Source organism: Canis lupus, chromosome 18 (genome assembly GCF_011100685.1).
Source record: "Canis lupus familiaris isolate Mischka breed German Shepherd chromosome 18, alternate assembly UU_Cfam_GSD_1.0, whole genome shotgun sequence".
Lineage (NCBI taxonomy): Eukaryota > Metazoa > Chordata > Mammalia > Carnivora > Canidae > Canis > Canis lupus.
In genome coordinates, this window is record NC_049239.1 from 11,778,245 (window position 1) to 11,801,701 (window position 23,457).

Consider the following 23,457-nt stretch of genomic DNA (forward strand, 5'->3'; position numbering starts at 1 on the left):
ATCTAATAGAAAAAAATAGACAACATACAAGATCAGACAGGTAAATACAGGAAAAATTACAAAAAGACCTAAAAGGAAATTATGGGAAAGAAAAAAAGGAAATGCGAGAATAAAAAACACAGTAACAGAAAGAAGAATGCCCTTAAAGGCTCAACAATGGATTTAAGAGATATAAGGAAAGAATTACTTAACATAAAGATAGTCACTAGAAATTACTTACATTGCAATGGAAGGACATGAGAGAGAGACAGAGAGAGAATGATAGAGGAAGCAGGTCATCATTATTCATAGAAGAGAACTATAAGAACGCTTCCCAGTCTCTCTCTCCCTCTCTCACTCTCTGATTTGAACCAGTCATGGACATTAGTCCTTTAACAAGAAAATAGCTTCTTTACACTAATATCATTGGATGGTAACAATCACCCAATAATGAGAGGAATCTGCTGACTTAGTAGCCCTATGTTGCAGGATGTTTTGGTATCATTACCATGGCTCCCTTTCTCTGCAGTCTAAGAGTCTAACTTAGCACCCCTACCTCTTACTAAATCAGCTCTCAGATTTGTTCTGTGATCACCTCATTATTCAGCCACCTCTCCTGATAAGTGCTGGCAGGATGCTGCTCCCATCACAGGCCATCCTGGTGGCCTCCCTGTGGTTTTACCCATGGGAGATTTCATTCAGTGAACAAAGCTGATAACAAAACAAACAAACAAACAAAAACAAAAAACAAAAAAAAAAAAAACACAACAACAACAACAAAAAAACCCATGGACAATTAAGTCAGCCCATTTGGGTGGGAGACAGTGACATAGTTAATCAAACAATGTTGATAAATTCCACCAAGACCTTAACTCTTCAGAAAAATATATAAACTCTAGACTCTAAGTTTTTCTTTAACAAATCTATTCTGGGGCACCTAGGTGGCTCAGCGGTTGAGCGTCTGCCTTCAGCTCAGGGCATGACCCCAGGGTCCCGGGATCAAGTCCCTCATCAGGCTCCCTGCAGGGAACCTGCTTTTCCCTCTGCCTGTGTCTCTGCCTCCCTCTCTGTGTCTCTCAGGAATAAATAAATAAAAATTTTTAAAAATGTATTCTGTTTTCCTGAATGTCAAAATTTTGCTGTTCACCTTTGTTTTTCTTTCAGATACAAATGCAGACATTTTAATAACACAACTCATACCTTCCATTACCAAGAGTAAAGGAAATACAGCATTTTTAAAATGCCAAATAAAAGCAGGTGTCTACAGGAAGAATGTATAAATATAGTGGTACCAAAAGAAGCCAGGCCATCTTCTAAAATGCATTCTGTACATTTTTCCAGTGAAAATATGGTTCATAAACAAGGTGATAGTGAGGAAAGATATGAAGCCAGTAATGACAGAAGGATTTGCCATCAAGTCTCAGGATACTCTGAGTTAATGAGGCAGCTGCTGGACTGTATTACTGTGCCTGCTGGGATGCACTGTATGGAAAGGTTCCACTGCCACTGACTAAGGAGCTCCCACAACTCCACACCCCTACAAACACATGCATACTCCTTTCTACCTACCAAAGGGACCTGGCTACTGTCTATATAGGATTTTTTTCCTGCATCCGTGTCCTCAGGAAGGTTTGAGCTAGGACCCCAAGCACCCAATCTGTGATGTTTCTTTCAGTATGTCACTTTATCTTCTATTTGTACTCTTTGGGGCCTAGGGTAGCTTTGGGCAGTGTGAATTTGCTTTGCTTCTCCATCTATGGGAGGCTTCCTGGGAAGGAAACTAACCAGTGTACACAATGGTGTGCTGACTTTCAATGAATGAATGAATGGATGATGGAAACTACAAGGCTTTGGAGTGATATAAACCTAGGTTTGAATTCCTGCTCAGCCAATTAACTGACAGCACAATCCAGGAAAGTTACTAAATCTTTCTCATAGGATTTCTGGAAACTGAAGGAGGTTCCGTACAGAATAGTTCTAGCACAGGGTCAATATATCACAGTGTCCTTTCCCATTAGCTAAACTGCTTTGCCTAGACATCTCAGCTAACACAGGAACACAGGGACTCTTTAAAACTTACATCTTACATTGTCCTCCAAAAAAATAGTAAACCATTAATAGTAAGTAATGAAAATAGTAATAGTTAGAAAATAGTAATAGTTTTCATTTTAAAAAAACTAAAAATTCTGAATAGAAAAAGAGTTGAGGGCAATAAACCAAAATACTTATTTTCTTCAAGATTTTCCTTCATTCACAGCAGAGTATAGTAATGTCATAGCATGTAAAGCAATAACTATAGTCATTATTAATATGCCCAAGCTTTGTGAACTTTCTACAAACTACTCATCTACAAAAGGGATCTGCTTCTCTATAAAGTTGTTGGATTATTGTCTCATTTGTTATACAGAATACGACTTTTCTTCCGATCCTCATGATAACCATATGCCTTCCCACACTCTTGCAAAATATAGTGAAAAAATCTATAGCTCAAACTTAAAAAGAGCTCAAGGATAGGTGTTTTTTAAAAAGATTTTATTTATTTATTCATGAGAGACACAGAGGGAGAGAGGCAGAGACACAGGCAGAGGGAGAAGCAGGCTCCATGCAGGGAGCCCAATGTGGGACTAGATCCCGGGTCTCCAGGATCATGCCCTGGAGGGCATAAAGGCAAGTGCTAAACTGCTAAGCTGCCCAGGCTGCCCAAGGATAGGTGTTTTTGAAGAAAAAACCTAAAGGAAAAATGTGAAGGTGTTGACCCCAAAGGAAAACAACAATGAATTACTATAACAGGGTGTTTTGATAATGTCTTCTGGGCTCTCTCTTCTTTATACCAGGAACATAATAAAATAACACTGAGACAGATCTTTCTGAGATCTTTCATTAGTTCTAAAGCAAACCTTCCTCCCCTGTCCTCGCCTCTGAAGAACAAGGGCTGCCACTGCCTCCCCAGTCCTGATTCGTGCTCCATCTTGGAGTCCATTCTGATTAGTCACTGGCAACTCCAACCCCATGTATTTATGTATATCTTTGGCTTGGGTTTGTAGGTCCACTCAACCTGTTCAAGTGCCTCTGATTTCTCTACGTTGCTTTTCAAATTAAAGTAACAATATGACAATCTCTTAGGGTCAAGTTTCTTTTACCTCAACACCAGAAAGAATATTGCACATACCTTGCAAGCACACTGAGGTTTCCCTCAAGAAGACCATGGTCTACTGGTACCAATGACAAGAAAGAGATCTCTGAAATGAATTATTTTTGACTCAACCAATGTTACTTGTGAGGCTAGCCCGATTCTGGTTTGGAGACAGATAAGAAAGACAACAGAGTCTTATCTGATAATCAATAATGTCATCAAGCCTAATGAAGCCATCAACTGGGATCTCACAAAATCAATATCAAACTGTAAAAAAACCTTTTTCCATTACTTTCAACTCTTTTCTCACTCGAGTAACCACAGCAGACCCTTTCCTGCTCTTAATCACAAGATCATAAGCTGTTGGAATAGGAAGGGCCTTTTGGACATACATAGCCCAATGCCGACATACCAAATTGGGATGTGGGAGCCCAGGGTTGCCAAATGCTTTGTCCAAAGCTAGTTAACCACAGAAACAGGGCTACATGTACATTTCCGAAGATCACAGAATAGCTTCCAAAAGGTTTCTTCTTTCAATATGTCAGACGACTGATTTTGTTTTCATTTTTTTAAATAAAAAATCTATTTTTCTATGGGAAATAGAATTCTACAAATTTCTCCTTTTGTTCCAGGTAAATATTGTCATCATGGTAAATTATTTTCTCTTTTTGCATTGCCTGGTAAAGGTTCATGTTGCCAAATGATAAAAGTGGCTTACTAAAAAATGGATAACATTGTTCACATTTCTCAAGCATATTCTGTTGACATATTTGCGTTTTCAGTTACTGAAGTATATAGTTTTTCAGAAATACGATCTTAAATTGCTAACGGACCAGGTCTGGTGTTCATGAGAACAAAAGGTCTTTTCCTTTGATGCATCTCTGAGTAGTTTCACACACTTGAACACCTGGAAATCAAAACCTCTTAATTCTCTGAACACTGTTCCTGATAATTTAGAAAGTCATTTGTTGACCACTTGGTCCTGATCTTTTCTCTCTTTTTTATTCTTTTTCCCTTTCTTCCTTCCTTCCTTTTCTTCTTTCTTTACTTTTATTTGTTCTTATTGTTTCTATCAGCACTTTTCCATGATTACTGCCACCATTGAAAACAGACATGTGGGTCAATTAATCAGAGGAAAATTTATAAAATAAGAGATGCATGAAGTCTATATTCAAGGATTTCCAAGGGAACCTGGAAGATCAAATTGTTAGTACAAGGTTTCTACCTATTGGTCATGCCATGAAGCTTAGGAGAAGGCTAATATTTTTGTGGAACCTCTAACCAGTGTGAAAACTCCGGCTGGATCAAGATTATTTGCAGAAGGAACTAATCTCATAGTAACTCCCCCTGGTAAGTAACTTTGTTCTATTTTGATCCTGTGAAATGAAAAACTAATAGATGCTTTTTAGAGAAAACAATGTGGGATCACCTCAGCATACAGATAGTAACTTTGCAGCTACTGGTCACAATATACTATTATTCTCAATATATGGAAACAAAACTACTTTGTAAATGGTTTATTTACTTCCCTTCTTACAAGCAGATTGAAAATCTCCTCTTAGAAAACACACACACACACACACACACACACACACACACACACACATAGATAGATTCAGGCTTGAAATTAAAATTCTTGTGGACCATGTCTATAACCATAGGTATAAGTTATTAGCTCAAGATTTTTTTCTTGTTGATGGCCTTTTGAAACACTTTGATTAAGTACCTCTAGCATTAGTAGTGATCTTTTCTTAATGAATAATGTTCCTTTCTCTAATAACTTGCAAAACCTGCAAAATTGCTTTTGATTTTATCTTTTAAATTAATTAATTTTTTTTGCTTTTGATCTCATCTTTAACAGCAGTGCAAGTTTAACCCTTACAGTTAATGACTATAGAACATCAGTAAATTCCACTCATTCTTAATACTTTAGCTTCTTAGAGAGGAGGCTGAAACTAGTAAAAATTTGTGCTGCTTTGAGTCTCCTGATATTGCATAGAGATGATCCAGCTTAAAGGAATTTGTGAGTTCAAAGCTTCAGCTTGAGTTCACAAAAAGAGTATGAGAGTCTGTCAACATGATTTTATATCCTTGTTTTTTCATTTATTGTCTCAGTAAACATTTATTAAAGGCAGTTTCTATGCTGGACATGTGAGGTAAATAGGTGCACAAGACACAGTCTCAACACTCATAAGCTTGTAGCCTAGTGGATAAGTATTCTAGATTGTGATTTGACTGAGCCATAAGTTTTTTGGCTTGTGACTGCCAGAGACATAGAATGACTTGGATTCATGAGCTCTTTTCCTTCTTATTTTGTATAATACTTACTGCTTGTAAAATCCATATAGTTTATTTAGCGGATTATTTGATAAAAGGGCCCCAAACCATCCCATTAAAGAGAATAATAGTATTAACTGATAATTATTGAGAACCAGATGCCACATTGAAGAGATTCAGTGCTTTATCTCAATCCTGAATGGCCCTATACAAGAGCTCCTTTTATATCAATTTCACAGTAAAGAACTTAAGGCTTAGGAAGTTTTGTTATTTGCCTAAAGTCACCTGCTTAGTTACTGTGGGAAAGTTTGGGACCTAGTAGAGACTTATCCATTCCAAAGAGCTTGGCTTAGATCATTTTGCCCTATTAGAAACAGTAAACCATTTTTAAAGTTCTGAATATTTACTCTTCTGTAGCCTGACTTTTCCAATCAACTCTTTAGTAGGATGCTTAACTAGTAATAGCTCATAATTTGTATTACCCTTCCTGTAGAAAACAATGCTTCTGCTTCTAATCATGGCACTAACGTTGCCTCCCTTCCTCATGATCAAGTAAGTCATGTTGAATATGCATTTATTAAATTCTTACAATGTAATTCTAAGGGTATTTCTATAAAATGTCAAGTCCTTATGACACCATTGCATTCAACTGTATTTCTCTATTGGCATCAAATTTGCTGAAAATATTTCAGCTAGCAGAAGAATGGGAGTGGTTGTACTATATGCTTGACTCAATCGCATAACTCAGAGTTGCCTTCCCACTCATGCTGGGACAGCTGCAGAAAGACAAAACCAAATAGAATCCTCTGAGGAACAGCACAGGATTTTAAATCAATGGCCTGGAACCTGGTAGAGTAATTTCAAGTTCAAAGGAGCAGTCTTCCAGGAATAAATAGGTTAAGAAATCATCATTAATATTTTAGACTCTGTAACAACTCCTCTGGTCTATCATCAGTGGGGATTGGATTCTGAAAAACCCTTACTTTATAATTAAACCAGATACCCACCCCTCAATACATAGAAAAATAATACTGTAAACATATTGAACATTCATTTGTTAAATACTCAACTATATTATTTCTATTTTTGTTCCTCTTTGAAAATTATAGAAACAGTAAATCTAAATTACACACTAGGAAAAGAACTGATATGATACATGAAAACCTTTTTTTAAAAGAAGAGATTTAGAAGATTCAGGAAAACTTTCAGAAAAGATAAAATCATACACACCAACCTTGTGAGTGAGATGAGAAACACAGACCCAAGCTGCCTAAGGCAAGAGGGGTCAGTTCATCAATATTTGACTATGTTCACGTCTAAAGTGATTTTCCTTAAGTTTCATCTTTGTTTAATGTTAGTAGGGACCATTTTATATATGTATATATAGATATTGAAAAAATATAGGCACAATTTTTAAAGAGATGCAAAGGGAGATTTCTGTAAAAGCTTTTGAGACAGTGGTATTTGTATAGCAGGTACAACAAAGTATTTGGTCCTGGCACAGTGCTCAGGGTTACAGGTAAATATTTTTTAATTCTTCCATATAAACAGGGAAAGAAGCCAGGTGATGCAGGGACTGTAAGGTAGGTGCTGGCTCAGAATTCAAGGATTTGTTCCCAGTTTGGTCATAAATAGCGGCAGGATCCTTGGGGAGGTAAGTGATTCTGTGTCCTTGGAGGTAGTTGCTGACTGAACTAGCGTGGAGGACATTAACAAGGAGCTAAGTAGCTGCAGCAACTGAGGGTTCCTAAGGGGTGAAGATGTTAGATATGACTAACATATCTAACCATTTAGGATTTCTGCATTGAAACATTTGTAAAAAAAATTGTGTATCTTATTTATCTTATTCCAAAAATAACCAATGGAAAAGAATGAACCAAAATTGATAAATTTGCCATTTGTCTGAAGGTAATTCATATCAGGTATCTACACATTTAACAGTACAAACATATCCAAAAATGTCATAAGCCGAGTGTTTTTTTTCTAAATTCAGTCTAGTGAATTTGTTCATTTTTTATTAGTCTTAGAGTTGAAATCTTGCCTGGATGAGAGAGAACATTCACAGGGATGTTTCTACCCTACAGAATTTATTCAAATAAAAGTTTTCAAAGAATTTTCACAAAGTTGGTAAAACATTGCAAAAACGAAAAATATATATTTTGATTTACTTAGTGGTTGTAATCACAGGCACAAATGAATTCATAAATTAAAAGGCAATTTTCTGGTCCACCATAAAGGCTCACAGTAGGAGTTTCAAGCCAAACGTTCGGCATCACCTGGCCGGAAGTCAGTTTGAGGTAGAAATTTCTGGTGAGATCTTGGAATACGTATAGAATGTACTGTTGGTGGGAAAGTGTCGTTTGTTTGGACATCATAGGTGAGGCAGTTCCATGAACTGACCCCATATTACTAGGCTTTACTAGCTTCCCTTTGATTTTCTTAGCATTGGAAATGTGGTGGATAAGACAAGTGATTGCCTTAATAGATGTGTGAAAGGCATATTTTTATTGATGAGGTTCAGAGAATTCCAACATAGTTGAATAAAGTGAGGTGCAAAGGAAGGAATGCATCTCTGTGCTTGATGGCATAGTTCTAAGTGTTACCCCCAAATACTGCATTCCCATTAGTGAGTGAAGATTTGGTAACATGAGATTAAAATGTCACGTTGGAGAACAGAATCATCACCAACAAATTGCTAAAATAATGGTAATAACTATAATTATAATCTCCCACTTTCATAGCATGTTTAGATGTGGAAATCTTAGGGGAGATTTTAATTCCAATCCTTACAGTAAAGGTCAGCATAGACAGTATTGTGCAAGTACTATAATAAACTCTGACTCTGTGTCTGTGTAGACTTGCATAAAGTGCTCATGCACAACATGTATAATTGTCTTGACAGTGTTTGGCCCAAGAACAAAGTTGATCATGACAGGTAACTTTTGTGAGTTCACCTATTTCCTTTTCTGATGGTGAAAGGGTGTCATAAGAGAGCCTGGACTTTGGACTCAGACTGACCTAGAGCTCCAGCTCTACCACTTGCTGTTTTCTGGGCAGCTACTCTCTGGTCTCAGTTTCCTGATCCATAAGATGGGATAACAGGATGTATTTAATTTAGGGGTCATGTGAATATTGAATGAGACACTGTGAATAAAGTACCGGGCACATTGTGTAACACATAATGGGTGGTTGCATGCATGTTGCCTCATTTCAAACCCAAGGGGAGAATTGTATCTAGTATAGACAATGGTTCTGCAACAAAAAAAATGAAATTAAGATGTGATTTTTTTGGTATTTTTGTTTTTGTTCTATGTACTTTAAATCTTAGTCCTTGGGGCACCTTGGGGCTCAGTTGGTTAAGCATCTGCCTTCTGCTTGGGTCGTTATCCTAGGGTCCTGGGATTGAGCGCTGCTCAATGGGGAATCTGCGTCTTCCTCTCTGTCTACCACTTTCCCTGCTTGTGTGCTCTCTCTCTGTCAAATAAATAAAATCTTAAAAAAATAAATCTTAACATTTTATCTTAATTTATATCATGTCTAACACTAACAAATTTGGGCTTCATGCTCATATTTAGTAGAAAAGCAATTAAATTTTAGAGTATTTAGAAATACAGTTACATTTATAGTTCACACTTTAAATATACTTAGAAATGCTCTAAATTTGAAAATCACATGTATATATGAAATAGTAAAATTATATATTTAATAGGAAAAAATGAGAACAAGATAGAGAAATTTTGAATCCATATTACATGTGGTTTTGAATCAATATTAATATGTGGAAAAAATGAGAATAGAGAAATTTTGAATCAATATTAACATAATAGCACACTTGATTGAAAATGTGTTTGCATTTGGTTAATTTATATAGAATTCATACTGCTTCATCTTAATAAAATGCCTACCACTCAGGCAATTAACCTCAAACTTTTTTTATTAGGAACATATATAAATGTATTAGACAAACTTGCTTATTTTGTAAACTGGTTTCTAGTTTATGCACCAATGAAATGACCTTGGGCATAAAATACTCTGTTAATAGTTTAAAAAAGAATGTTGAAAGAAAAAGAATGTAATATAATTACCCAAAATATTGGCACCAACCATATATAATCAAGTACTCTATTTAATGGTCAGTTAACTATCACATTGAGAAAGTTATGGCTCTCAAGATTCATTCTATTCTGAAAATAATGAAATTTTAGGAATCTAGTTAAGGAAAAGGAACAGGATGTAAACATAGGGTCTTACCATCCAGAAATTTTCCAAGTTTGTGATTTGATTTTCAAGTTCTTTACTATGATAAATCAGAAGTATTCCTATAAGAAAGCCAAATTTCCTAAGATGAAAACAAGACTACTGTATTGATCAGAGGCAAAAATTATGTAAATATCATATACCTTGGGGATCCCTGCGTGGCGCAGCGGTTTGGCGCCTGCCTTTGGCCCATGGCGGATCCTGGAGACCCGGGATCGAGTCCCACGTCGGGCTCCCGGTGCATAGAGCCTGCTTCTCCCTCTGCCTGTGTCTCTGCCTCTCTCTCTCTCTCTCTCTCTCTGTGACTATCATAAATAAATAAAAATTTTTAAAAAATATCATATACCTTGAAAAAGAAATCTTGCTTTATATAACATGCTTTTTAAATTAAAAACAAAGTATATCATTAGAGAAATATACAGTGTCCTACTATTATAATCAATAAAATGCTATTTGCACTACAAACAAGATGTACAAAGTTACAATGAGCACATTATTACCTAACTCTCTTTACAGTATGAGCAAAAAACTTGGGTTGTTTGCTTACTAATTTAATATAAAAATCAGGAGCTTTGCAGCACTGGAAGAAATTCTCTGGGAAACGAACTAGGGGTGTTGGAAGGGGAGGAGGGCGGGGGGTGGGAGTGAATGGGTGACCGGCACTGGGGGTTATTCTGTATGTTAGTAAATTGAACACCAATAAAAAAAAAAAAAAGAAAAAAAAAGAAAAAAAAAAAAGACTTTGATCACTTGACATCCCAGAGGAAATAAAAAAAAAAAAAAAAAAAAGAAATTCTCACAAATGTTTTCCCTGTTTCCTTTTAAAAGAGAATTCCAATTATTCTTTTCTTAAGAGATTATCCATGAACATATTATTCTTACTCGAAACTAGCACAAGAGGAAATGATTTAAACATTTGTGTTTCAGTTGGAGATCAAATTGTAAAGGGATCTAGTATATATTATTTCAATCATTAAATTAACATTATGTAGTCAAGTACCATTCCAGCGTTCAAATGACATACCCTTGAAAACCATGATGTTTTGTTATATATTTTGACCTTATATCTACAAGAAATTCTGGAACCATATCTGTTAACTTTATACCAGTTTTTTATGACTTTTTTCAGCAGGTGAAATCAGAAAACTATGGAGTACTACAAAATTCAGCAGGCTTGTAGGGCAGATTCACATTTGGAGGAAGATGCTAAGAATCAAAATATGGTGTCTTCTTAGTCCGGCTTCAACTTCAAATGAAAGTATAAATATAATATATAAATATATAATAAGCTCAATATAAGCTTATTATAATATAAGCTCAATATAAAATGAGCTTTTAGTGAACATTTCCTAAAGTAAAACAGAATTCTGACCAATGCATTACTTGATAAGTTTATTTAGAAGCATTTCTGAAAATAATATATTTTTAAATTAAAAATTTTGGAAATTTTGCCATTTTGTTTCTAAATTCAAGGCATTGTAAATAATTTGGAGGTACAGCTTTAAACACTACTGTTCTCAAAATCCTGGAGTGGTTTAGTTACGAGAATAAGATGTTCTATAAAACCAGAAATTGTGGCACCTGAGTGGCTCACTCAACTAAGCACCTGGCTTCCCCTCAGGTCATGATCTCAGGTCCTGGAATTGAGTTCCACATTCAGGCTTCTTAGTAAGGGGAAAGTCTGACTGTCCCTGTCCCCCTGTCCTTACCCCCACTCCTGCTCTTGCTCTCTCTCTCTCTCTCTCTCAAATAAATAAATAAAACATTTAGAAAACAAAACAAAACAAAACAACAGAAATCAAGAAGATCTCCAGTACTCAAAAGTAGTCATGGGATCCAATTTGAAACTAAAACATCAACTTGATAGGTTGTCAAGTATGCATGGAAATAGACTCCCATTCAAACAAGTGACTGTGTATTGTTTAAAAGTGCCACATATTAATCTAGGCCCTGCTGCTCAATAGCTGTGACTTTGGTCAAGTTACATAACCTCTAGAACCTCTTTTCCCATGTAAACAAAGAACAGTACCTTATAACCCACTGTGGTAGAAAGGCCATAATAAACACTAATTTTATGGCAACTTGCCTTGCTTTTCTATGTGCTGGGGTGTTCCAAACCACACAATGTTCATGTTTCTCTTATAGCGTTTTAATTGTTATCCATTTTCTCCCACAGATAAAAATCCTGATGAAGACATTCCCCCCAAGCCCACAGTTTTTCTTCCTTCAATTACTGAAATTAAAGACCACAACACTGGAACATATCTTTGTCTTCTTGAGGATTTTTTCCCTGATGTTATCAAGATTGACTGGAAAGAAAAAGATGATAAAACAGTTCTGCAATCCCAGCAGGGAGATACCATGAAGACTAAGGACACATACATGAAATTCAGCTGGCTGACCGTGACTCAAGAATCAATGGCTAAAGATCACAAATGCATGGTCAAACATGAGAGGAATAAAGGAAGGGTTGACCAAGAGATCGATTTTCCTTCAATAAACAGAAGTATGTGCACGTAAATATGAATATAACCTTCTAGAACCCTTGTTTCTAAGGGAAAAACTCTACCTTTCTGTCAAGTATTTTTTAAGATTATTTATTTATTCATTTGAAGAGAGAGAGCGAGAGAAAGAGAAAGAGCAAAAGTAGGCAGAATGATAGGCAAAGGGAGAGGGAGAGGAAGAAACAGACTCCCCACTGAGTAGGGAGCCAGATGCTGGGCAGAATCCCAGGATCCTGTTCTCAAGCCGAAGGCAAACACTGACTGAACCACCCAGGCACCCATTTGTCAAGTATTAATGAAAACAAGCAATTAGAAATTTTTCTTTAGTGTTGTTAACTTTTAATGGTAGCATAAATGTGCTGCTATTTCCCCAGAGAATTATAGTAGAATGGACTTCAGAACATACAAAAAAAAAAAAAAAAAGAAAAATTCACTTAGCCTTTCTCACCTGTTTCATCATCCAAAATATTAATGTCACAGTGATGTTTTTTATAGTCATTTCATGATTTTATGAAACAATCCATGTGAAAGCACCTAGTAACCTTGCACACCATAAATGCTCAAAAGAGAGTCCACTTTTGATGATTTTACTTGATCAGGAAATAAGACCAATTGTACATCTTTCAAGAATGTTCTACTCAGGGATGCCTGGGTGGCTCAGTGGTTGAGCATCTGCCTTCGACTCAGGGCATGATCCTAGGTTCCTGGGATGGAGTCCCGCATCGGGCTCCTCTCAGGAAGCCTGCTTCTCCCTCTGCCTGTGTCTCTGCCTCTTTCTCTCTGTCTCTCATGAATAAATAAATAAAAATATTTATTAAGAAAAAGAATGTTCTACTCAGCAGTTAAAGCCCTTATCACTTCAATCTCGCTCTACTCAAACATTAACAATGAATTATAGGAACAAAAAGGTATTCATTTGTTGGAGCTGGATCACCGCTCCACCAGAAATAGTACTTTGGCTTCTGAGGTTTTAGTATGGTCTTGGGTATTTCGGACATGAATTTTATATACCAGCATAAGGGGAAATTTAGTAAGTAAGGATTGGGTGAGGCTAATGTGTACATACATTCTTCATTCTACACAAAGAATGCATTTCTTACTATTGGTAAATGCTGCTCTTCAAACATGTATTGCAATATCGGCATGTGCCAGACCTGGAAGGAATGCAGGATGAACTACTCTCCCAAAAAGGATCACACAGCAAAGCAAATATACTTTTTCTAATCAGTCTGGGTCACTCATGATTCAGGCATCGTGTCCCAAAGGAGTGCCATTGGTGCAAACATTAGTCACATTTCAACAGTGTGGGCAGACAATTGAATGTGCCCTGGCCTGCTGTGATCCAGTAACTCACTAGACTCAGAAGTCAAGTCCTGAAATATTAATATACAGACCAAGGTCCCAGAGACCCAATAAGGAGGAACAAGTTTGGATTTTCCTTGTGCTTAACAAGCACTTTTTAAGCAGTGGGGAACAAGCACATAATAAGACCTGTGAAGAGCTTTGCTATATACAAATCTGAATTTCTGAAGGAAGTCTTTGTGTTTCTGGAGTGTTGAAAAAAACCCACGGACCCAAAAAGGAAACACTTGGCTTACGGCCCCAAGTCACTAAACCAAGACTTAATACCTAACCCAAGTGTAATTTCAACCCCCAGAAGAGTAACCTTTAACCAGTCCACATGGGAATTTCCTGTTCAGCCCCAGGAAGTTTCCTGATTGACCCTTTCTTCACCTTGGGAGAGTGGCCTTGCCTAAAACAATGGATTATTTGCTAAGAATTCCCTTTTTTCCACTCACACTCTATTGTAAAAAGTGTTCCATCCCCATAGTCCTTTAGAGCTCCCTTTTATTTGCTAGATGACCTTAGTCATAAATTGATCCATTAATAGAGTCATTAGATCTTTAACATTTACTTGGTTAAATTTTTGTTCTTTACCAGTTTTGGTGGCAGCGATTCAATCCAATATGGACTCCCAGAGGCATTCAGAGACAAGGAGGAAGAGACAGGTGGTAACTGTGAGCCCTCTAAGTTCACAATCTTTCTCAACTGTTCCAAGCACTGTGGGTGAGTTCTCCCTGGTTCCAAGCTCCACTCTCTGGGTTTTGACTTCTAATCTGATCGGCTTTGCTTTACGGGGAAGATCAGCTTAGGCTGGCAGAGTGTTATGCCTGAGTTCAGTTGAGTTAGCATGTTTGTAGGCATGTTTGCATAGAGTACAACTGAACAAGCAGAAGGATATGCCCAGAGCCAAGCCCCTAACCTTTCAGAACAAATTCCTGAGATGGAAATCTCAGCAAGATTTCAGGGGAATTGTTGGTGGTGCACACAGTCTTCTTGTGGCCAGAACTCAGTAACATCTCTTACTGCCCATAGACTAATGTGCACCTAATTGATTGTCTTCATTTGTGTAGATAAAGGCCACTGCTAACAGGGAAAGGTGGAAAAAACTACAGCAATAGGTGGGCATGAGTCAAGCATTTAGAGGCTGTTAAAGCATTCGATACTTCAAGAACACACCCCTGATAGTAGTAGCTGGTCAGGAAATGGGGTGGATCAGCACTACGTCACCCATCAACCTCACGAAAACTTCTGGGCAAGGAGCCACACTCTGAAATACCCACAATCCCCAATTTCAGGACACAACCATTTTAGGTGTTAGTTTAGCTCTGAGAAGTCCAATGTCTTAGCTAATGGGATCCTTAAATTCTAAAGAGTCAAACACATGACTTTCCAATGCACCTATTAATTTTTTATTTAAAACTATAGTCTTAGATTACAGATACCTAGCAAAATTGCTAGATATCAAAAGCTTGTTTTGTGTCCTAACAAACTGACTTGGTTGGATTGGATTGGAATCAGATTGGAAATCCCAGATAAGAATTGGAAACCCCAAAATAATACCAGACAGGAATGTGGGGCATAACTCATTTTCAGCCAGATATATTTGGACTGGGGTGTGGTTAAGTCCATTTGAGGCTAGTATCCTACCAAACTGTTGCCAGCCCTCAGAGCAATGATAATCTAGAAATACAAAGCCCATAAAGGGGGAACTTTCCAATTAGATAAAATCATTAAGAACCCACTTAAAAGCAAGGGTTCTCCAATTAAACAGAACCTCCAAAAGGTTTAAAATTCCAAGGTCATTTTATTGAAAGACTCATTGCAAAAGGCTAATAAAAAATTAAAGATGGAAGAAGTACCTAAAACAGAAGACTATAAGACTGATCTAACTCCTGCTCCCTTTTGGCTCCTTTGAGTGCTCATTCTAGTCTGAATTGATTTTCCACTCTGAACAGACTACACAGCCATAAACAGCAGTCTGCTCAGTTCATAGTCTTACAGACACCTCCATATCTACAGGAGAGCCCCAAATGAGCCCCTTCCAGAGTTGGTGAAACTGGGTGGTTTCTGGAAAATTGTTATATGCTTTACTTTCCTAAACAGCCATGTGGAAATTCTGGTAAATAACAGGACCTGCACTGGGATCCTAGAAAAACTGGCAGAAGCCAGGGAAGAGTAGAAACTCTTAACAGAAGTAGCTCCTTCCAAATCTCTCTCCATGGCACGTAGTCCAGTGGGGATAGTAAAATTTTTGTAGTCTCATTCTTTCCAAATCCAGACCCATTGCTATTGATCCTTTCTCTCGCAGAGAGAGCTATTGCCTTCTTGTTTGTGTCATCCTGCATAACTGCTATTAGCTTTCTGCTTACGTGGGACGTGTGGCCTGTTGGTTTCTTCCTTTGACTCTTACTGAGGGACTCTGGATCTTGGGAAGATAATATCCTTTGCATCCTCTTTAGGGATCCATTTTACACCCAAGAGAGATTATTCCATGCTGCCAGAAATCCTTAAAATTCAAACTATGTACCCAGAGGTAAGGAAGCAAATTGAGGCTCATATGTTCTGATAGATTGTATCAAACTATGGTGTCATTTCACCTAAATCAAGTCTTTAAGAAACTCAGAGCAACTATCCTGACAAATCTTAACAGAAGTAGAAATGCAGCTCTTGAGGCAATTCAAAGTTCTTCTATTCTTTTACCTATCCCCAAGCTTCTCCTATTTACGGAAAATGGCTTATAAATGATTGGCTTTAGGAAGGCAAAATCATTCTTGGAGGAACATACATTGCTTCTTTGTCTTTAAAACTCTACATCCTACTAATTCTTTAAAATTTAAGCATAACCCACAAATGCCCGAGACTGAGGGAAAGAAAAATAAAGAGCCCTTTCTAAAATATGAACTGCTAAAGAGCTCTTGTGCCTCAATTCTAGTCTAGTCTCCTTAATAATTCCAGAGACAATACAAATCTTGAAATTATCTCCAAATATTAGTGACTCTGGGGTCTTTGCAGTAGTCTGTGTGTCCATAAATATATGTTGTCAGTGTGAGATATTTTTCTGTCTGGATGGTGTTGCCAAAATTAATTTGTAAATAGCTCATTTCCTTGATTTGAATACAATCACAAACAATGAGGACTGGGCATTCTAAAACTCTCAGAAATAGAAACTAACTCAAATGTCTTTCAACTTTACATGATCTGAGCATGGTTGTGGGTTTAAGTAAAATAAGCATATATTTACTGCCTTATCAGCACTAAAATGAGAAATTTCATGTGCCTGAGTTTACCAAAAGTCAAATAAGTAGATATGATCTCTGTTATAAAATGTTATAGGAACCAACTTAGGAGAATGATGGACTTGGATGTTTCATAAGGTTTCTTTTTAATTTTTATTTTTTTAATTTTTATTTTAATTCCATTTAGTTTACACACCATATTATATTAGTATTGTGTATATAATATTGTGACTCAATACTTCCAACATTACCTATGCACATCAGACAAGGGCACCTCTTTATTTTTTTTATTTTAAATTCCATTTTCCAACATATAGTATAACACCCAATGTTCATCTCATCACGTGCCCTCCTTAATGCCTGTTACTCAGTTACCCTATTCCCCTACCCGCAATCCTTTGTTTGTCTCCCAGAGTTAGGAGTCTCTCATGATTTATCTTCCTCTCTAATTTTTCCCCACTCAGTTACCCTCCCCTTCACCTATGATCTCTTTCACTATTTCTTATATTCCATGTATTAGTAAAACCATATGATAATTGTCGTTCTCTTATTGGCTTATTTCACTCAGCATAATACCTTCCAGTTCCATCCACAGTGAAGCAAATGGTGGGTATTCATCCTTTCTGATGGCTAATACTCCATTGTATATATACACCAGAACTTCATTATCCAGTCATCTGTTTTTTTTTTCCCATTCATCTGTTGAAGGACATCTTTTTATCTCCTTCCATAGCTTGCTTATTGTGGACATTGCTGCTATGAACATTGGGGGTGCAGATGTTTTGTTGTTTTACTACATCTGTATCTTGGTGTAAATAGTAAATATCCAGTAGTGCAATTGCTGGGTGGTAGGGTAGTTCTATTTTTAACTTCTTGAAGAACCTCCACACTGTTTTTCCAGAATGGCTGTACCAGCTTGCATTCCCATGAACAGTGCAAGAGGGTTCCGCAAGAGTACCTCTTAATTCCTATCACTTATTTCACTCATCCCTCCCCACATCTCATAATGATTTTATGGGTAATCTCAGCTAAACTGTTAGGAACAAGTAATTTCAAAAGATGTAAATAAAATGAAAAATTTTAGATAAAGTTTTAAATAGTCTCTCAAATATTGTTGGGAACTTAAATCCTTAAGGTTTTACTGAGATAGGTCACTTGTTAAGTTATATTGATTATCTAGATCATTTCCAAGCAAGATAAAATATTAAAGTATTAACAAATAAACATAGGTTCATCTGCTTTTGGTTTCCTTTTTTCAGAGACTGAAGATAAATGTGGGCATGTTCATAAATGTATTTTGTGCTTTACTGAAAGACTGCTTTATGCAGATGCACGTTTGTGGAAATTATGAAAAGTATTCATAAATTTGCCAATATAAACAATGCTGACTAAAAAAAACAGTTCATAACTGTTTACTTATTAGCTTTCATTTAAAATGAAGGTTTCTAAGTGTTAAGAATTCTAATATATGTAATGAAGACTACTGAAAATAATATGGGAAACAACCGAAAATATAAGGAAAAGTAAGATGTGTAGTTTTAATAAGAAAAAGTATGAGGAATGGAAATATGTTTTTTGAGGGGGGAAAAAGAAGGATTTTGTCCTAAAAGGAGGTTGGTCACCTAATGAGGGTAAACTCAGGACAAAATCTGAATGTAAAAGAGAAAGTTGTAGAGGTTTCTACAAAGGCAATGTTAGGAAAGGAATGTTATGTGTGGTCAAGAGTGGCTAATATTAGAATGAAGAATTTTCAAATCAAAAGTAAGCTGGTGCAGCATTAGAATTTGTTTTCTCTCTGTCAAAGAAAGGACAAAGGGTTTTGTGGGTTTGTTTGTTTCCTTTGGAGTTTTGGTCTGCTTAAATCTTTTTTGACCTGGAACATTCCAATGGATTTGCTAAACTAGTCTGGCTTATTTAATATATCACATTACATGGGATAGAAAAATAGAACTTCATACTAAGTTTTCTAGATATAGTATTTGTAAGATTGTGGCACATGTAGATAAAGACCATTCTGGTTCCACAAAAAATGGCCCATCATTATCAGTCTGCTTATGATTCAGAGAAATGAAGGTGGATAAACAATAGAAGTATATTAAACAAAGAGTCAGGCCTAAGGGAAAACCAGGACAGCCACTTGGTTCTTCTGGGCTCCCTTGGCAAACCCCATTTCTCTTAGTTTTTGTTTTTTCATTCCATCACCCACCATAGGACATTATAAATGACTCAAATTATAAACAGATGTCAGTGGAAGACTTCTATAATAGTAGAAAATGATTTACCATCAATGTCTAACCTGTCAGATCCATAATCCTGGAAAATCCTGTTGTTGTCTCCAGAGGCTTCATGCCTTCTCCCTCTGTACCCTTTGAACACTTGCAGCTGGAATTCATTCCTCTGCAACTTAGTATGGGTTCTCATAAGCCCTTGTCATTGTTTGTGTATTTTCAGGATGGTTAAAGCCTTTCCCTGACAAGAGACTGATGTCCTCACTGTGGCAAAGACACTGTTAAAAATGGGTTTCCCACCTTTTGTGATCTCCAGTGACCAAGGCTCCTACATCACTGGGCAAATGATAGAGTCTTTAGGAAAACCTTGCAAACACTTTGGAATTGTCTCAGTGTACAATTTTCTGCTGATCCTTCATGTTCCCTGCTAGTCTGACCAGCTAATGTAAGTCTCCAAAGCCTGATGCTCAAGCCTATCATCAACAGGTTATGGAAACCTTCCTAGATTACAATTAAAGAGATCCTCTAAGTCACAGTTTACAGCCAACTGATTAGGTATTTTAGACAAAACATTAGAGGAAAATAGTCCTCGAACATCTCAGTTAAAAGAAGAACCTATAATGTTTGTCCTTCTCCGATTCACTTATTTCACTCAGCATATTCTGTATGTTGGCAAATTGAACACCAATAAAAAATAAATTTATTTTTAAAAGTAATAATAATAAAAAAATAAACACAGATGAATACCTGTAAAAAAAAAAAAAGAAGAAGAAGAAGAAGAACCTTACCAAGTACTTCCACTGTAAAACTAAAGGTTGAGCCTGGTACACATCACACAGCTACAGAAGTCTCAAATAATACCTGAGCCTGCCCAGACAATGGAGTTTCTGAATCAAATTGAGGGAAAGAGAAGTAGCTGACATCCAAATAGCCTGTATCTCCCACATTATTGCCAAAGGGGGTAAACTTTGGAATTTATAGCAAACTTTTATTTCAGGCTAGCAGAAAAATCTTACCCTGCTCCTAAATTTTTTCAAGGTAAATAAGATATCTCATTCATTGACTCTCCTAAATTTACATCTGTAGCTAGTCGGGACTACCAAGAAGCCACCAAGATTCACCCCTTTGGCAGGGCCCTCCTTCCCCAGTTTGGGATAAATGGAAATGAGGTCTGATTAAGACTTTCTCCTTCATTCTTGAAATTGTTGCAGAATCGTTCCTAAAGGATTGGCTACCTAGCAAAAATCCTTAGATTCTGGCCAAAGCATTTCTTAAAAGTAAGATAACCCTTGAATATCTCTTAGCTGAGCAAGGCTGGATCTGTGCTGTAGACAACTCAATGTGCTATACTCAGATGAACTGTTGGAAAGGGTAAAACCAGGTAACATCAGATCACTGAATAAGCCACTTGGCTTAAAAAAGTGACTCCTTCAGAGGGGTCTTTCTTACTTTATCTTAATTGCTTTGAGTCTTAGGGACCTTGGCATCAAATAGCGCTCCAAACATGGGGAATTATCCTGTTCATAGTAATCATATAATCTGCCTGTGCATTGTCTTCTCCCAAAAGCTTTATTTACATACAAATACAAAGCCAGTAACCTCCAAGCAATTGAACTTTTTTTTTTTTTGGCATCTTCCTGCTTTTATTTTTAATGTAGCCTTTATACTCTTACCCAGTTTTTATTCTTCCTCTAAATCCCAAAGCCATACCCTAAGACAGGTGCACACATGAGGAGAAGAGGTGAGTGCAGGGCTTCTTGTGCCACGTACTAGATTTAAACTCTACTCTTAAAAAAAAAAAAAACTCTACTCTTTAAAATAAATAAATAAATAAATAAATAAATAAATAAATAAATAAATAGGGATCCCTGGGTGGCGCAGCGGTTTAGCGCCTGCCTTTGGCCCAGGGCGGAATCCTGGAGACCCGGGATCAAATCCCACGTCGGGCTCCCGGTGCATGGAGCCTGCTTCTCCCTCTGCCTGTGTCTCTGCCTCTCTCTCTCTCTCTCTCTCTGTGTGTGTGTGACAATCATAAATAAGTAAAATAAATAAATAAATAAATAAATAAATAAACTCTACTCTTTCATTATCAATTGCATGACTACGGGTAAACTATTTGCATTTTCTGGGCCGTCTGAAATGACACAAATAACACCTAACAATAACTCCTAAGATATGACGTGACATATGTGGAATATCCAGTGTAGATATCTCATTTAGCTGCTACATCATAAGTACTAGCTCCTGCCTCTTTCTCCCCACATATGAACAAAGGGAATGATGAGGAACATTCTTTCTAGCCCTGCTGATCCACCCTCCACGTCCAATATCAAGGGACTTCTGGACCCTAATCATCATCATCATCATCTTCAATATCTTCATCATCCAACTTTATATTTTTGCTTAATAATTTTGATGCCTTGGGTATTTATTGCACATGAAGATGCAGAATTACAGAGCAACTGAGAAAGTGTTCTTAAATGCCATGTTGCTGAGATTGCAATATAGATTCTAATACTTACTGTTTGCATGAAATCAGGCAAATGTTAGAAACGACAAATGCCCACTATTTGCTTCCACGTGGATGGATCTGGAGGGTATTATGCTGAGTGAAATAAGTCAATTGGAAAAGGACAAACATTATATGGTCTTATTCATTTGAGGAATATAAAAATTAGTGAAAGGGAATAAAGGGAAAGGAGAGAAAATGAGTGGAAATATCAGTGAGGGTGACAAAACATGAGAGACACCTAACTCTGGGAAATGAACAAAAGACACTTCCACTCTGTAGTGGAAGGGGAGGTGGGTGGGGGGTTGGGGTGACTGGGTGATGGGCACTGAGGGGGGCACTTGGCAGGATGAGTACTGGGTGTTATGCTATATGTTGGCAAATTGAACTCCAATAAAAAAAAAAGAAATCAGGCAAATGGCTTCTCTCTCTGTCCTCAGTTTATTTGTAAAGTAAATAAAATAAATATTCTTTGTAAAGAATAAAATAAATAATCTCATAAGTTATTAGAAAATTAAATAAGATTTACACTTTGCATGCAAAGTTCTCAAAATAAATAACATTTAATTTTTACTTAATGAATATTGCCTCTTATTTTTACTTAGAGACATGGTGGGGATGAAAATGCTAAAAGCCACTTATCACCAATACTTTTTTCACATTGGATTCATTTATTATTAAAACAACCTGGCTTTTTAATACTTTGGAATGTTCTAGATGAATTTCACAGGTTTTTTGACTGACTTGACTTGCAAACTTGGATCTGAGTTTTCTAGGTGGTGGTGGTGGTGTGGTGGTGTTATCGATGTTTACTGTTCGGTTGTGCTGGTGTGAGAGTGTCACTTCAACCTAGGTCATCAGAAATTTATACAGTCACCCCTCTCTTATTAATAAGTCCTAACCTTCAAAACAACAGATGAAACTAATAAGTGATTTCTTTTAGACAACCAGCAGCTGCAGCTCATGAACACCTCTGCCTACTATATCTATATCCTCCTCCTCTTCAAGAGCTTGATGTACTCCATCATCATCACCATCTGTCTGCTTGAGAGACCAGCGCTCGATGGCAATAGGAAGAACTAACACATGGTGCCACCAGGATCCAATTTTTCCCATTGGCTGCTGTTCTAAAATGTCTGCTGTGGATGCAGTGGGGCTTTCTTTCTGAGATTGGGTTATTTCCTTTCACATGTGTCATTCTCTCTAGTGCCATTATGCAGAATGGGTTTATAAACCACTGGGCAAACAGAAACTTTCGCTCTGCAGCAAGAACAAATTCTACTATGGCTCAAGGGTGGGGCCAGGAGGCCATCCCCAGGGGCTTCATCACTGCTCTCTCCTTAATGCCCACCCATTCCTCAGCCACGCAGTACCCATGCCTCTGAGGACAGGGACTCTTTAACCAGATAAGTGCCTGGAAGCCTTTTATTTTATATACGTGGAACCCGCCATCCTTGCTACTTGAACTTTGTACTGTTTTTCAAAATAGGCACAATAAAAAGCATTGAAAAGTCTGTTTTGGCCTGTGTGCCTTCATTTGGTGCAATCTAAGGGTCCAACGTAAGGGACACCATAACCACTGAGCCTTCCAATTCAGTGCTGGTTGTAATACTGATCAATTCCAGATTTCTAATTCTTGCCCTGACCTTATGACACCTACTTTGAGGCACTGGTCCAAACTGGGGAGCCACAGCCAGTGAAGGTGCCCGAGTTATTCCTCCTTCAAAGGTCAGCTGATTCAGACTCATTTAGTTCAAAACACTCTAGTGATGACAGTATAACACATCACAAGACTGGTTGGTGTGCTCAGACCTATAGCAGTGTTTCATGTGCTCGTAAGAACCCCAGAGAGCAACACTAACACTGGAAAATAGGGTGGTGGAGGGGTTAAGGGCTTGGGCTCTGAACCCCAAGTGCCTGGGTTTAAATCTTAGTTCTATAGCTATTTGAACTCTCTAAGACATAATTTTCTCTTCTGAAAAGTAAAATT

At 37.2% G+C, this 23,457-nt stretch overlaps 1 gene segment (V, D, J or C); it reads left to right on the top strand.

Annotated features, from left to right (window-relative positions):
- The window catches only part of LOC100683694, a 45,624-nt gene extending 22,643 nt beyond the window's left edge, over nt 1-22,981 (top strand). Inside the window, 4 exon segments of the C gene segment in view lie at nt 6,865-6,908; nt 11,823-12,152; nt 14,092-14,217; nt 22,411-22,981. Of these exon segments, the coding sequence occupies nt 6,865-6,908; nt 11,823-12,152; nt 14,092-14,217; nt 22,411-22,550 (640 nt within the window).
- The last annotated feature ends 476 nt before the right edge of the window (nt 22,982-23,457 follow it).